A 15730-nucleotide genomic window follows, 5' to 3' on the forward strand; every position below is an offset into this window, starting at 1 on the left:
GGGAATTGCTGTATCCAGGTTTTTAAGCGAAGATGGCGTTCGAATGGTGAACGCCCGAAATGTCAAAATCGCGCAGTAGCACCAACATTAGAAAAAAAAGTGGCTGTCATGCCATGGCACACTTTTTCCGTAATGTTGGTACCACTGCGTGATTTTGACATTTCGGGCGTTCACCATTCGAACGCCATCTTCGCTTAAAAACCTCGATAGAGATGGCCATCGTCCTCCAAAAACGGTTATTTCAAATGCAGTTTTGTTTCGGCATCCACTCACCCGGCGCTGATGGCGTTGCTGTCGTGACAGCTCGCCCGTTGTTTAGAAATGAAGTGAGGTAGAACAGTGCGCCCTTTACCCTAATATGCTCTTTTATAGCAAAATGAATTCTGAGAGGGAAAGTAGAGAGAAGAGAGCCGTACGGTACAGCCCGACGGCGCTAGATAGGTTGATGTACGATCGCGAATGTAAATAAACTAAGTATTCAGCCAACACCGGCTTGGTTCGCAGAACCCCCGCGTATTTTGTACCGCCCCGATCGCGTGAAATAAAGTGTTTAGTGGGCACATCAAACTGTGTTATTTCTTCGGCCTTATTTTGAAGAAAGGTCGTTGACCCGCGTGTGCTCTGGACGAGCTGTGAAAACCCCCCCCCAAAATACAGTCCACTATTTTTGAAGGGCTCGATCCGGAACACCCGTCTTTTCTCAGTTTGTGTGATGTGTTTTTGTTTTTAAGTTGAGCGTGAGCACGTGCAAGGCAGCACATGAGGACACAAAAATGTATGGAATTCAGGAATTCTAACGGTGACTTTGCACAGGACTTTGCAGGACAAGATCTGGGCATCCTCGGCTATGGCCTTTTGCCCCACTATTAGCCCGGTAGGCCTGCTCAACTGCCTGCCGATGTCGAGGCTGCTGCTGAGGGGCCCGCTACTGTGGAGGAAGCCAGATCCTGTGGTGGAGTCATCTCCTTCGGAGCAACCTGCTTATCCTTCGTGGACTGCTGCTCAGATTGCTGCTGCTGGTCGTCCTTTTGGCCTTTTGGCGATGTTGCTTGAGTGGCATCTTCTTCTACAGTTGAGTTTCTGTGGTTCTGTTTTGATGTAAATTTTGCGGCAGCGTTTTTTGGAATCATTGCGGCTTTTTTGTCTCATTTGCCACTTTTTGCTTGGCGCAACTTAACTGCGCCGAGAACTCTTTCCCACTGCAGTCAAGGCGTTCTAGCAGGATTCTAGCAGAGTTCTCACAGAGCTGCATATTCTTACAGCATTCTAGCAGAAATGTTTCACCATTCTAGCAGGATTCTGGCAGAACCAGCTCTGCTAGAATATTTCGTGACTGGGTTTGTTTAGCTCAAGCGGAATTTTGATCGGAATTTAAACGGAACGCGCTGACCGGGTAGCTGTCAATATAGAGTAATATCAAGGTTTTTAAGCGAAGATGGCGTTCGAATGGTGAACGTCTGAAATGTCAAAATCGCGCAGTAGCACCAACATTAGAAAAAAAATGTGGCTGTCATGCCATGGCACACTTTCTTCGTAATGTTGGTACCACTGCGTGATTTTGACATTTCGGGCGTTCACCTTTCGAACGCCATTTACAAATTCAATTCAATTGTGTTTTTATTAGAATTTAACAGTTCTGCTCCAGGATGTTACATTTGCAATTCAGAGATTTGGAGAACCTTTCAACTGAGATCAATTCATAAGCCTTTGCAGGGAGGATACATATTTCTAAGTTTAGATTTTGCTAACTGGGTGTTCTTTTAGGGAAAATAAATTTTGAGAAAAAACCCTAGATCTATGTTTGGCTTAAAAACTAATATCACAGTTGTTGACGGAGGAGTGCTTCGATGAGCGGATTCGTTGACATCCCACATGAAGTCCTGAAGGTTCTCGTTGCCTTTTCGATGCTTGCGTCGATGGTGTCGACGCCGGCCAGCTTGTGTAGATCGTCGGTCGGGTACCACGGGTCCAGGTTGTGCACCATCTTGAGCAGCTTGTTCTGCTTCACCTGGAGTCGCTTTCGGTGCGATTTGGCGCAGTTGCCCCAGACCGCAGCAGCGTAGGTCAGCATTGGACGGATGATGCACTTTATCACTAGCGACTTGTTCTTGATGCTCAGCTTCGACCGCCGATTCAGCAGGGAGTAGAGCGCTTTGATGGACCGATCCACCTTCCCGATGATGTAGTTCACGTGCTTGTCGTACTTTAGCTTCTTGTCATGCACCACACTCGAACGCCATTTTCGCTTAAAAACCTGGATACTTGCGTATGTATTGCGTGTACGTACACGAAAATAAAGTGAGGTTAAATTTTGTCAGCCAGCAAAATCAAATGGTGCGCTAGAGTGCGTACGCGAAACGTCATAAAGCTGTCGGTGATAAAGCTCTATACTTAGCGCCCTGTTCAAATGTTGCTCCAGCAAATGTGTATTTTTAAAAACCCAACATTGAGTTAAATTACGTAACCGTGCAGCCACCGACATCCGCAACTGCTGCCAACTGTACCAAATCGGAAAATTTGGCGCATTCGCAAGCAAATCACCAACAAACCAGCACGCACGAACGCGTCGGAGCAGCAAAAAGTAAGCTGAAAATAGTGAGAAAAAAAACTTGTGATTTTTCGTTGTTACAATTTTCTGTTTCCTTTCTTTCGCAGCAACCAACAATGCATATCATTATCAAGAGTCTGGCCACAAAGTGCGGAAAGCACTTTACACTGCAGGTTGAACCATCCAACACCGTTCAGGACGTGAAGGTCATGATCCAGCAGAAGGCCGGATGTCCCACCGAGCAACAGTGTTTGATTGCGGACAGTAAGGTCATGGAGGATGGCCGCACCTTGGCGGACTACAGCGTCCAGGACAAGGGCACCATTCACGTGGCGCAACAAGCGGGCGGACCGTGCACAGATTGCAACCCCTCGATGGAGATCTTGGTCAAGACATTGTCCGGGAAGACCATCGCGCTGCGTCTACGTAGCTTCAACTCCGTTGGCGATGTGAAGATTATGGTCCAGGAGAAGGAAGGATTCCCCCCTAACCAACAGCGTCTTATCTTCGACTACCAGCTACTGGAGGATGGCCGCACCTTGGCGGGTTACAACGTTAAGCATGGGGACACCATGCTGCTTCTGCTACAATCGGGAGGATCATGCGACGTTTGCAACCCCAACATGGAGATTATGGTGAAGTCGTTGACCGGCAAGACCATGACGATGCCAGTTCGACGTTTCAACACCGTAGAGGAGGTAAAGATCATGATCCAGCAAAAGGAGGGAATCCCTCTGGATCAGCAGCGTCTGGTTTTCAACAGTAAGCAACTTGACGATGAACGCACCTTGGCGGACTACTGTATTCAGAACAAGGACACCATTCACCTTTTGATACGACTGGGAGGACCATGCAATGTTTGCAACCCCTACATGGAGATTTACGTTAAGCTTTCGGCCGGGAAGACCATGACGCTGCGGCCTCGACGTTTCAACACCGTTAAGGATGTGAAGAACATGATCCTGGAGAAGGAAGGCTACCCTCCAAACCAACAGCGTCTGATCTTCAACCAACAGGAACTGGAAAATGGCTGCTCGCTGTCGTACTACAACATTCAGGACAAGGATATCATTAACCTTGCGCTCTGAATGGAAGAGATATACAAGCTCTAAACATTCCTTCATTTGATTTCAATCAGAAGCTAATCAATAAAGTCGTAACATTAAGTTGCTCTTGCAATTTCGGGAATATTTGAAAAAGAAATAATTAATTAAAAAGATGCGACTGCTAACGTCCAATTCAAAAGAAAACAACTCGCTCATTCCTGGCCCATTTTCGCCGCGAGAGCAAACCATTAATCAACTGCCAAAATCATTCATTAAAATCGCAAGAGAGAGAGAACATCAGCAGCCATTTTCAAAATACTCGCATGTGAAGCATATTTTTATGCTGTGTGTGCGAGGATGTGCGGTTTGTTTTCATTTTTCAAACGCCAGCGATGTGCCCGGTGCGTTGGTATGAGTGCGGGCGAGTTGACGCGAGAGAGCAATCTAGCTTCTTCGCTCGCTCTCTTTCGGAGATTTGCGTGAGCAAAGAATGCACGTTTAACTAAAACTGATTAAATTTGGCTAAATTGGATCCATTTTGACTACTTCTGCTAAAGTAGCCAAAAGTGATTAAATTTCAATAGATTAAGATTAAATCAATTTAAATTGAATATTTTTTGGCGAATTCTGAACATAACGGTAAACATTAAAGAAAAATTAGGCAACAAATTGCGTTAAACTTCCAAATTAGGCTTGTTTTAGACTATTCGTTACATTTCCATTCCATCTCTTATCCGCTATTTTCACAAGTTTTTCCATAATTCTTCACAGCAAAGAAGCGGCTGATGTGACAAAACATCAAACTCGAATTCTGACAATCACAGAAGAAGAGAATAGTACAAAGAAAACGAAACATTGTGCGGTCAAAAAGAATCGACAAATTTGTTCCTGGTGGCACGTCAGTTCGTCAGTTGTATAATCCCCTAGGAGTACTAAGGTGGGCCCGAACCCAAATATGAGCTTGATTGGTTCAGACAGGACCTTTGCTTTGACTTTGAAGTTCAATTGGGATTTAACCCGTAAAATCGGTGCGTTTTAATTTTTACCGATTATGAGCCTCTTTACGATTTTAATTTTTTTTTGAAACGTCATGAGCCCAAACTCTGTTAGAATCCTGCTAGAACGTCGTGACTGGGACTTTGCCGAAGAGTGCAAACAGATTTATTCACTATAGAGATATTTCTGACACGCACGTAAATAATGCACAATAAAACACAAATTCAAAAATGAAAGCATTTGAAAATTGAAGAATAATATTGTGTAATATATAATTGAATAATTATTCAAAAATGCATGAATCGAAAAAAATAAAAAAGAATCGAAAAACTAAAATTCTAAATCTTTGAAATTTTGATGTTAGAAATTGAACATCTGGAATTGTCATATTTAAAAATCCTTCAATTTGCAAATTGAAATTTCTAAATTCTTAAATTATTTTTTCCTCAAACTTAACTTAGATAAATGTACCCTCCCTGTAAAGGCTTATGAATTGCTCTAAGTAGAAAGGTTCTCCAAATATCTGAAATAAAAATGTGACATCCTGCAGAAGAACTGTTAGAATGTAACATGTATTTAAACACTAATTGAAATTGAAAATTAAATTCTTAAATAATAGAATCCTTTAATCTTGCCTTTAATTCTAAAAATTCTAAATTCTTAAATTCTGAAACAATAAAAATTTCGTGTTTCGATTACACCGAGTGAAACTTGGCAAGGACTTTGGATAATTGAGTACGAACTCAAATTAATTTTTAAAATCTCTAGATTTTTGAGTTTTTTTATTTTGTTAGCAATTTTTTTTCAATTAACCGAATTTTAAATACTTACTTTTTTTCAATTTTAAGATCTTATTTTTTTAACTTTTGAATTTTGGAATATCTATTTGTATGTCTGATCTTTTGTATTTTTCTGCTAGAAAATTAAATAATTGTTGTTATGAATTATCCCTCTGGTTCGGATTAAGTTACAAACATTTTCCTAAAAGTGCTGCAAAAAACATTCAGGAGAACTTTTTTCTTTGTTTTGATATGTATATAGAAAAAACTGAAAAAAATTTGCATGAATTGTTTGATAAACTTATCAACTACAAAACCCTCACGCATTTGACGTAAGATTTATCATCATACTATTTTTACAATCAATTTTTTTTAAAAGTGCAATTAGGGACACTTGATCCATGCATTTCTACCAAGATTTTTACAGTCACTGGAATCAGCCTCAAGCTTAATTAAATGGTCAAGTTTTTCTTACATAGTTTCCTTTAGTATAGTTGTAGATGACTTTCTGCAGTTAGAACCTTTATTCAAATATTTAGTAGACACAAATTACCAGCTTATGTAAACATGCTCAATTTTGGTCTAAAAAATAATATTTTTAGTTTTGATACATTTTACATACTAAACTTGTTATGTTTTGAACACAAATGTTCAGGCTTTATGTGAAATTGCTGTAACTTACTTATAGAAAATCAATAGTTTGGATGAATAAGAAACATTTTGCTTAAGATTTCTTCGCCAGTTTAAAATATTTTTTTAAAGCGCTTGGTGGTCCTCTTAAACCTTTAGGTTTCATCAACGGATCCACAGACGTGTATCGTTCTTTTTGCGACAAGACACCGCCTCCCGGGTCTCCTAAGTGTGAAGGTATGGCACGGAGAGAGGGCACCGAATACCTATATAAACACTTAGAATTATTTGCGTCCGCCTCAGGATTCGAACCAGCGACCTCTGGATTGTGAGTCCAGTGCGCGGTACGATTGATCCACACAGGCGGATCAATGTTTAAGCTTTCAATTCATGCAAAAAAGTTCTTATAAAAAAATTACTCTAGATATGTTGTATAGTTTAGTGAGAAATCAAGAAAGTAATGTGCGATACAAAAAAAGGGGATAAAGTCTCCCACTCTCACCTAATTATATCGAATACAAAATTATTTAAACGTTTGTAATTTTCAGTCGCATTCAAATAAGCAAATCCAAATCATGATGTTTTTTTCATCAAAAACTATACGAATTTGTTGTCCCCATTAAAATTATTTGCTATCCGTACTCAAACTTGAGTACACGCACAAATTGCACAACCCTGCCGCAGCGTGTAAAAAATCAAATCGAATCGCGAGAGAGCGAGAGAACCACGCTCGTGGAAACTTTTCTCCTGCCTTGACATCCAATCGTTGTCCAAACGTCTTGTGAAGATGTCGGCGGAGTGTTGTTTCGTGTAAAGTCGAGAAAAAAAAAACTCAAAAAATACTTGAAAATCATTACAAAATTGATCGAATCACTAGTGGAACCGTGTTCCCCCCCAATCGGATCGGGTGTCGTCGTGTGTCCTCGCGGGAAGTGGGCGGATTCGTCGCGGCCTGGGAGCAGTGTTTTTGAGGCTGCCCTTTTTCGAGTGAAGGAATTTTTTGGCTTGGCTTGGGCGCCTGGTGTGAGAATTTTTCTTCTCCTGACAGCGCCCTCCCGGACGGGGTTTGGGTCACACTGCTTTCCGTGTGTGGCCAGCACCTCACGCGGCGTAAAATGGCCTCGTGCCTGATGGAAGCGGTCCGGATTCCGGCCGAATGAAGTAAGAGTGAAGAAGGGTAGAGACCCGCTATGAGGTCGTCGAGGAACGGAACGAAAATTTCGGAAGAACCAGTCAAAATGGTGCTGATGCTGCCAAAAGTGACAATCATGGTTGTCTAGAGCTAGTTTGACCTCCCACTGAGCAAAATAAAGGTCTGGATTCGGGATAAAATTATATAATACAGCAAGAAAGGATTGTCTTCGAATCATAGCGGAACTGGATCCGTGCAATTTCAATTTCTGCAAGTAATTAATTGACCGAACCTCGCCCCCCAACAAGGAATATTAAATCCACCGTTGAAGCAGCGTAACCCGTAGCAGGTTCCGTGAAAAGTGGGCCGCGCCACCACTCGTCGCGGGCCACAACTGGCCGAATAAGGTCAAAACAAGAAATTCAACTCGCGTTGGCCTGGTCTGGTTGGCGCTGGCTGGCTGCGGCTGGCGTTTTTTCGCAGGTGGGCGAACACCGTGGAAGCGCATTAAGCGCGAGTGAGTGCGTATTTCGGGTTGGTTTTGTGACCGCAGAGGGGAAAAGAAGAAATCGAGTCGCGGGGATCGCAAATTTCAGCTAATCGTGGAGCCGCAGGGGAAAGATATCTGTGAATCTGTGTCGTGTCCGTACAGCTTGTGTGAATGTTTACAAAGTTGGCTCCGAGGAAAAAAAAGGCTACAAAGTGAAGTGAATAACCCCGATAATCAGCGAGAGATAAGGAAAAATAAAGTGTATTATTCCAATCCTACGATCTGCTGAATTTAATGTCTGCTCGTCGTGTGTTTGTTCCGTGGGAATAGAGGCAGAAGGAGCAGCAGTGCCAGAGAGGTCGCGTACACCGGGGCAAAACCCTGTGTGTTTGGGATAGAAGCAGACTCGCAGAGCCGTGTGCGGATAGAATTTCAAGTAAGTTCAAAATATCGATCCACTCCGGTGGAAAAACTACTCCGCTAGCGTAGAGAGAGTTAGTAGTCACACAAAATACTCGTTACATTTCCAAAAGAACGTAAAATTCACCCCCTAAGACTTAACCCCGCTCCTGAACAGGCTGCGATATAAAAATAATTTTTTACCAAATCAGTAACAACATTTGAAAAGGGTGATACCTGTATCCCTGCCGTTTCGAGAAAATCCAAATTCAAAATTTTGCAAACAAAACCTTTTACACGCAAAATGAATAAAAATCATAAATTTTGTAAAAGTTCAATAGAAAATAGCATACATTTCATCATACCCAACAATTTGAAATTGTTTCTACTATTTTTGCTACTAAACATCGAGAAAAAGAAATTAAGCTCTTTTGAAAAACGTGCCTTCAGTTTCGTCGTCCAGAATTCATAGTATCATACAGATCTGTTTTTGTCCCGCCCGTGTGGATCAATCGGACCGCGCACTGGACTCACAATCCAGAGGTCGCCGGTTCGAATCCCGCGGCGGGCGCTCTAAAATTCTTTGTGTAAATATGGGTATTCGGCGCCGTCGCTCCGTGCCATACTCTAGTACACTTAGGAGCCCAGGGCGGCGAAGTCCTTGTAGTTAAAAAGGAAGACACTAGTGGTGGGTACTAGCAATGGTGGCCGACAGCTATAAAGTCAACTTCGTTTCGTTTTTCGTTTCTGTTTTTGTTGTAGAGTTGTGGTCAGAGACATCAGAAACATACATTTAGATTGATTTTGTGAATTTGCAATAACGAAAATTTAATGTGTCTAAATATACGTCGGAAGTTGCAGTAAACAAAATATTTGCCCCTCGTGATTGGGTGAAAATAAAAGGACGGTTTAGTTCGCTTTACAAGAATCTGGCGGAAACCCTATTTATTGACATTAGAAGTTATAGCCCTTTTGGAAAGTTGTTACGTTGATTTTGAATTAAATTTTGAATTTCTAAAAAGCTAGTTGAAAATGAGGATTGTTCGAGCACGATTCGTACACCGAGTGGGATAAATTACGACAAGTGTTGAGCAACATTTTAAAAGAGCACATAAGCATTTTACTGTGTGAAAATCAAAACAATCTTGAAAAGAATTTGTAATTTGCGAACAAGTTCACTTGAATAGCCTCATTTGACGGCTGAAAGTAGAACTTTTCAGTCATTGTTTCGAAAAGTAATACTTTTTAAATCTGTTCTAAATCTAAACTATAATTGAAACTAATTTCTCATATTAACAATTTAAACAAAGCCAAAAAACGGAAGCAAGAATTTCGAAAGAATATTAAATATGTTAAATTATACAGTCCAGACTCGATTATCCGAAATTTACCTTTGGATAATTGAATAACCAAATTTTTGTTGTTGTCTAAACTTTGATTGTCGAGCTTAGATACGACCAAGTCCGTTAAAGAGATTTTTTTAATCCAAGATGGCAAAAAATGATAAAATATTTTGCTCGTGATTCGATTATCCGAAGTCCCATACAAACCTTCGGATAATCGAACTTCGAATAATCGAAACTTCTGATAATTGAGGCTTCGTATAATCGAGTCTGGATTGTATAAGAATTTTCATAAATCATTTAAAAAAAAACCCCAACAGAAATACAGAAAAAGTAAGAATAAATTAATTCTTTGATGTGTGTTAAACATAACTCATTTCTAAAAAAAACTTTTTGAAGGACTACGGATGTTTGAATGTTTTAAAACTGACTAAAATTACCTTAACATTAATACATTACAAAAAAAAACTATTCCAAAAACTGTTCAAGTTAGAAAAAAGAAAAAAATAGCCCAAATACATTTAAATAAGAATAAAAGAAGTAAAACAATATAAAATTCTTGAGAAGAACTAATTTTTCACCTTGCCTGATTTTGCCCTATATAAAAATTATCAACTCTCTACAACCCAACCCCGCTTCAAGATTAAAAAAATCGCCAAAAATCCATTTCCAACCAATTTTTGATCTTTAAAAAGCATTAGAAATTTCGAAATTCTATGGTTGGAAGTGAGCCTTGTTTATGTGACTTTGGCAATGTTTTTGAAAATGTAATTTTAAGTAAAAGGAGTATGCAATAATTGTTGTAGTGTCCCAGACTATGCCTTTAAATATATTTTTTGCAATTCCGTCGTGAAACTACTTACTTTTCCTGTCATTCTTGAACGACGAAATAGCCTACTTTTCTGTACCAAAAATAACAGAATCGAATAGCAACACTTTTCAAAATAAATGCTGAAAAGTTCTACTTTTCAGCACTGAAATGGGTGCTGAAAAGTTGAACTTTTCAGCACTTGTTTCGAAAAGTAACACTTTTCAACATTTTTTTGATTTAAACGATTTATTGACAAAATACATGAAAATTCGACTTAAAATTTCACTCAATGGGTGTTTTTTCGAAATTGCAAAAAATGTTGTATGGAACTCGTTGCAAAATTTGATTTTTTCAGCACTCTTCGTATTTATCCAACTCGGTGAACCTCGTTGGATAAATGTACGACTCGTGCTGAAAAAATCCTCTTTTTGCAACTTGTTGCATAAACTACTATTTTACAATTCAAATGATAATGGTGCCATTCTAAAGTAGAAAATGTAAAAAACAAGCAAAAAATTTAAAAAGTGACTGTAAAAACATGAAAAAATTAGAAAGGCAAAATGAAATGACAGGACGTGCCAGAATAGGCCAAATACTTAAAAAAACAAACATAAACTAAACAAGATAAATGCAAATTAAAATACTAAAAATAGAACATGAAAAACATAAAACAAGAGAAGTAAAGTTTTTCGTAGAACAAAAGTTGCTCAAAATAACCTCATAAATACGGGAAAAATAAAAAAAACGAAAAAAAATTGGACGGTAGAGGGTAATTAAGAGGCTGCATCTCAGCAAAAACAATATCCTAAAATAAAATGGAGCAAAATGTCTGAACTTTTCGAGCTATTTAGACTTAAAAATGCATATAACTTGAAAATGAAGAACTTGATTGAAAAAATAACAATTTCAAAATTAATTTTAATTGCAAATTTGATTTAGCATCTAAAAATGTTTTTTTTTTTAATTTTGTATGACCAATGGTCATTGACCATATATTCAAAATTTACCCAAAATCATATTTATTTTCAAAGGATCGTTGGAAAGGGTTTTTGATTACCTTTTTAAAAATTTATAACATGACGAGTTTCCTTACAAAAACCACCCTTTTTACAATCTTCCGGACTTTAGTCAAAATCGTTTTTTTAGCATTATGTTTGAAGTACTAAACAAAACTTCATATTTTTCAATAGTGACTTATGGGACCCCAAGACGGATCGAATGAGTCAAAAACGGACAAAATCGGTTCACCGAGTCCAGAGATAATCGAGTGATAATTTTTTGATCAGCTTCCCACCACACACACAGACATTTGCTCAGATTGGTCCTGAGTAGATATGTATACGCGAAGGTGGGTCTAGGAGGTCTAATCAAGAAGTTCATTTTTCAAGTGAGGTTGAGCAGATGGCAGAAAGAAATGTAGAAATATCCGTTGTGACAAAAGAAGATCAACCGAATTTGAAAACATAAGTTTTATCCGATATCTTCGTCGCGTCCTCTAGAAACCCCTTTCGATCGCTTACCGGTTCTCCCCAGCGGTGACGTTTGTCACAACACCCCGTCACCGTTCTACCGTTCTGGCGCAGCCTTGAGCCAACCTCAAATTGTTGCGGTAAAAGATCACCTTCGCCCGGGTACAAAACTGCATTCACATCAGTTTGCAGTTTTGTGATTGCTGTGGGGGAATCGAGTTCTACCTTCGTTGGTGAGGTCACCCCGACGCTATATCAGGAAGCCAAAAATCGAAGCGACCTTTCGGAATGTCAAATGGAATTCTGTTTCGGGCGACCTTGGGGTCTTCAAACGTCGTCGCATGACACATCGTAAAATTGCGCTATCAACACTTGGCCAGCTGACTCTATCAACAGCAACCGCGGCGGGCAACGAGTGTGTTCGGTTTAATTCCGTTTTTACGATTACACGAGCGTTGTTGATGATACCCGGACTGCGCGCGTAGACTTGGTTATTACATCACAATTTGTGAGCCGACCTTGACTGCTCTGAGTTTGCTATCACTGTTGGGGGATCTAATATACTCCACCAATCATGTGGTGTTGGTGGTGCTGCCTGCTGCTACCAGAATTGGTCGGTTATAATGACCAATTAAAATTGCCCGACAAAGGTCGCCCAGGTTCAAGAGTTGCGTATAGACCAGTAGTGGTCGCAGGTCCAGTTAAAACAATTTACGGCTTCCGATTAGTGGTGTTGTAGCGGTTTGCTGAGTTGAGACATCTGAGGAATTTTAGTACGGATCTGTCGATTCTGCTTCAAACGGAAGGAAACGTTTTTTTTTTGGTATAACACAAAGAGGGTGATAAAATGACATTTTAGTTTCTACTGATTAACTAACAAAGCATCAAAAGGTACCTACAAGAATCGACACCTGTTTATTTATAGTCATACAATTTCAACCAACACGAACCTCTAATACCCGGTAAAAAGGCAAACCAATCTTTCGGTTTAATTCAATTTGGCACGTTTATTTCTTTGTTATTCCTGATTCGCACCGTATGTACCTCATACTCCAGTTCTACAGCCCATTTTATCGTGCCCCAGGCTTTGAATTGTAAATTTCATTCAGGTGTGGTACCGCTGCCGCACTTCCTACCTGTGTGCGGTATAAAGCTATAATCCATCATGTTCCCCGCGTATTCTGGACACACGGGCTGATCCAATCAGCCGCGCAGCGGTTGTAAAAAGCGGGACGTGTACTCAATATTAACGCGGTTGATGGATGAGTTGACACTGTCGTCAGTTCGGTTCGGTTCTTGTTTCAATGGAGTTAGTTGGGGGCTTCTTGACCTAGTTTTACACCTTCAATCCAATTTCATCCCCGTTCAGAATCAGAAGCTGAATCTCGCGCTCATTTCCATACAAATAACCCTTTGTTACTTGGCGCTGGTGCTCGTGGCGCGGAGTTGTACCAACGGAAGTGCCTCATTTCCAATGCACTTCCTAGCGTTTCTTTCTTCCAGGAGAGAATGACATTCAAATTTCCATAGTTTGCTCGTTCGTCGTATGGAAGTAACTTGCGCGAGGATCTGCAGCAAAAAATCCGATAAAACGCAAAAGGAAAATTTCGTATAAAAACAAGGTCATTCTAACGAATCGCTAAAGCATCTTAAATGCTTAAGCAATCGCAGACACACATGTGTTCAGCGAACGTCACCAAGAGCGCCATGCACGTTTCTCGGCGGTCACATTCTCCATCCTGCACGTCATCCTTAAACATCAAACATTTGATCAGTTGATTTGAACCGTGTAAATATGGGGGAGCTACTGGTAAAAAGTGTTTCAAGATCGATACGACGTAAATGTTGTGTCAATTAGCGTTCTGTGTACTTCTTTAATTAGATTGATGCAAATATTTTGCAGCTTTTGTCCCTCGATCTTGGCCAAGGTTGAAGCCAGTATTTAATATATCGTGATAACTTCGTTACAGAATCATCAGAGCAGTTCTCTACGAAATCGGTTTTTTTAAATTAATTTTAATTTTTGTATTTTTTAATCAGGCTGAAACTTTTTTGGTGCCTTCGATATGCGAAAAGAAGCCATTTTGCATCATTAGTTTGTCCATAGAATTTTCCATACAAATTTGGCAGCTGGCCATACAAAAATGATTTATGGAAATTCAAAAATCTGTATCTTTTGAAGGAATTTTTTGATCGATTTGGTGTCTCCGGCAAAGTTGTAGGTATGGATAAGGACTACACTGAAAAAAAAATGATACACGGTACATTTTTATTGGTGATTTTAAATTTCACTTTTTGTCACTAAAACTTGATTGGTAAAAAAACCCTATTTTTTAATTTTCTGATATGTTATAGGGGACATCAAATGCCAACTTTTCAGAAATTTCCAGAACGGGCAAAAAATCTTTGACCGAGAAATCATTTCATATCATATCAATACTGATTTTTTCAAAAAATCGAAATATTGGTCGCAATTTTTTTCAATTTTATTTTTCGATGTAAAATTGAATTTGCAATCAAATAGTATTTTAGTGAAATTTTGATAAAGTACACCGTTTTCAAGTTATAGCCATTTTTAGGTCTTCGTCCCGCCCGTGTGGATCAATCGGACCGCGCACTGGACTCACAATCCAGAGGTCGCCGGTTCGTATCCCGCGGTGGGTAAACATGGGCACTAATTTTTTAAAATGAATAACCTTGACTTTTTTCAGAAAAGTTACCTAAAAATGGCTATAACTTGAAAACGGTGCTCTTTATCAAAATTTAAAAATATGATTGAAAATTCGGTTTTACATAGAAAAATGAAGTTGAAAAATTTGTCCGACCAATATTTCGATTTTTTTGAAAAAAATCAGTATTGATTCAAAAATTCATAACTCGGTCAAAGATTTTTTTTTACCGTGTATCATTTTTTTCAGTGTAGACCATATCCATACCTACAACTTTGCCCAAGACACCAAATCGATCGAAAAATTCCTTCATAAGATACAGATTTTTGAATGATCACATATCATTTTTGTATGGACAGCTGCCAAATTTGTATATGGAAAATTATATGAACGAACTAATGATGCAAAACGGCTTCTTTGGGCATACCGATGGCACCAAAAAAGTTTTAGCTGGATTAAAAAATACAAAAAAAAAAATCAAACCGAAATCTCAGACAATTGCTCTGCTGTAGAGCAATTCCATCTCAAATCAGGAATTTTTCTGGTACTTTTGTACCCGACCCTCTCCGATTTCAATGAAACTTTGTAGACATGTTATCCTAGGCCTATATAAGCCATTTTTGTGTATACGGAGCCAATTGTACTCGAAAATAACATTTGAGAAGGGCGTAAGTTATTTAGATATTTTTGTATTCTGTAATTTAAAAATGACTGTAACTCGAAGGCGTTGCATCGTACCAAAAAGTGGTCAAAGACAAACTTGTAGGAAATTGGACGGGCTTTCTGAAAAAAATACACTGAAAGAAAAATACACGCCACTTCTATGGGATTTTTCAATTTTTATGTTTAAAAGTTAATTTTTAAGGTGAAGTCACGATTTTTTTTCGTTCAAAATTTTTGAGGAAATAGCCTAAAATGTGACAAAAAGACTCACGAAAAATGCAGGATGGTATGTCTCTCCTAAAAAAATACAAAAATCATTTACTAAAACTGTTTTTTTGAAAAGTGGTCTAAACGTCAAAATTTTCAAAAACCGATAGTGGGAATCGATTCTCCAGACAATTTTACATAAAAGTCTCCATATTGACCATTGTCCCAAGTCCAATCCTTGCGAAGTTACAGCGGTTTTAAAAATAAAAATGTTGAAAAAACAGCTTTTTTGGTGGTTTTTTGCATTTTCTATATGACAGACTTGATTTTTCAGTCTCGAAAATATTTTTACCGGAAAGCTCGTCCAATTTCCCATAAGTTTGCCTTTGACAGCTTTTCAATTTGACTCGTTTTAATATTTACGTAGGATGATTTACCTTCCCGAATTCTACCACACTGAAAAAAATATTCTGTTTCCAGTTATGTGCAATGTAATTAAGCTTATATCTGTAAGCCCATGCATCCAATTGAAAAGCTGTCAAAGGCAA

General features: G+C 39.0%; 2 protein-coding genes across 2 annotated transcripts in view; both read left to right on the forward strand.

Moving 5' to 3' along the window:
* The first annotated feature begins 2425 nt into the window (after positions 1-2425).
* Positions 2426-3671, forward strand: LOC120413864 (uncharacterized). The gene is made up of 2 exons (XM_039574841.2): positions 2426-2581; positions 2656-3671. Exon 2 carries the CDS (start codon positions 2665-2667, stop codon positions 3634-3636), a length of 972 nt encoding a protein of 323 aa, XP_039430775.1. The 5' UTR covers positions 2426-2581; positions 2656-2664; the 3' UTR covers positions 3637-3671.
* Positions 3672-6777: 3106 nt separating this feature from the next.
* LOC120413751 (SNF-related serine/threonine-protein kinase) overlaps positions 6778-15730 on the forward strand; it is an 80710-nt gene continuing 71757 nt past the window's right edge. Inside the window, exon 1 of the mRNA XM_052710210.1 lies at positions 6778-8057. The gene's annotated coding sequence lies outside the window, so the exon portion shown is untranslated. The remainder of the gene's footprint in view (positions 8058-15730) is intronic.

The sequence above is a fragment of the Culex pipiens genome, chromosome 3 (assembly GCF_016801865.2).
Source record: "Culex pipiens pallens isolate TS chromosome 3, TS_CPP_V2, whole genome shotgun sequence".
Lineage (NCBI taxonomy): Eukaryota > Metazoa > Arthropoda > Insecta > Diptera > Culicidae > Culex > Culex pipiens.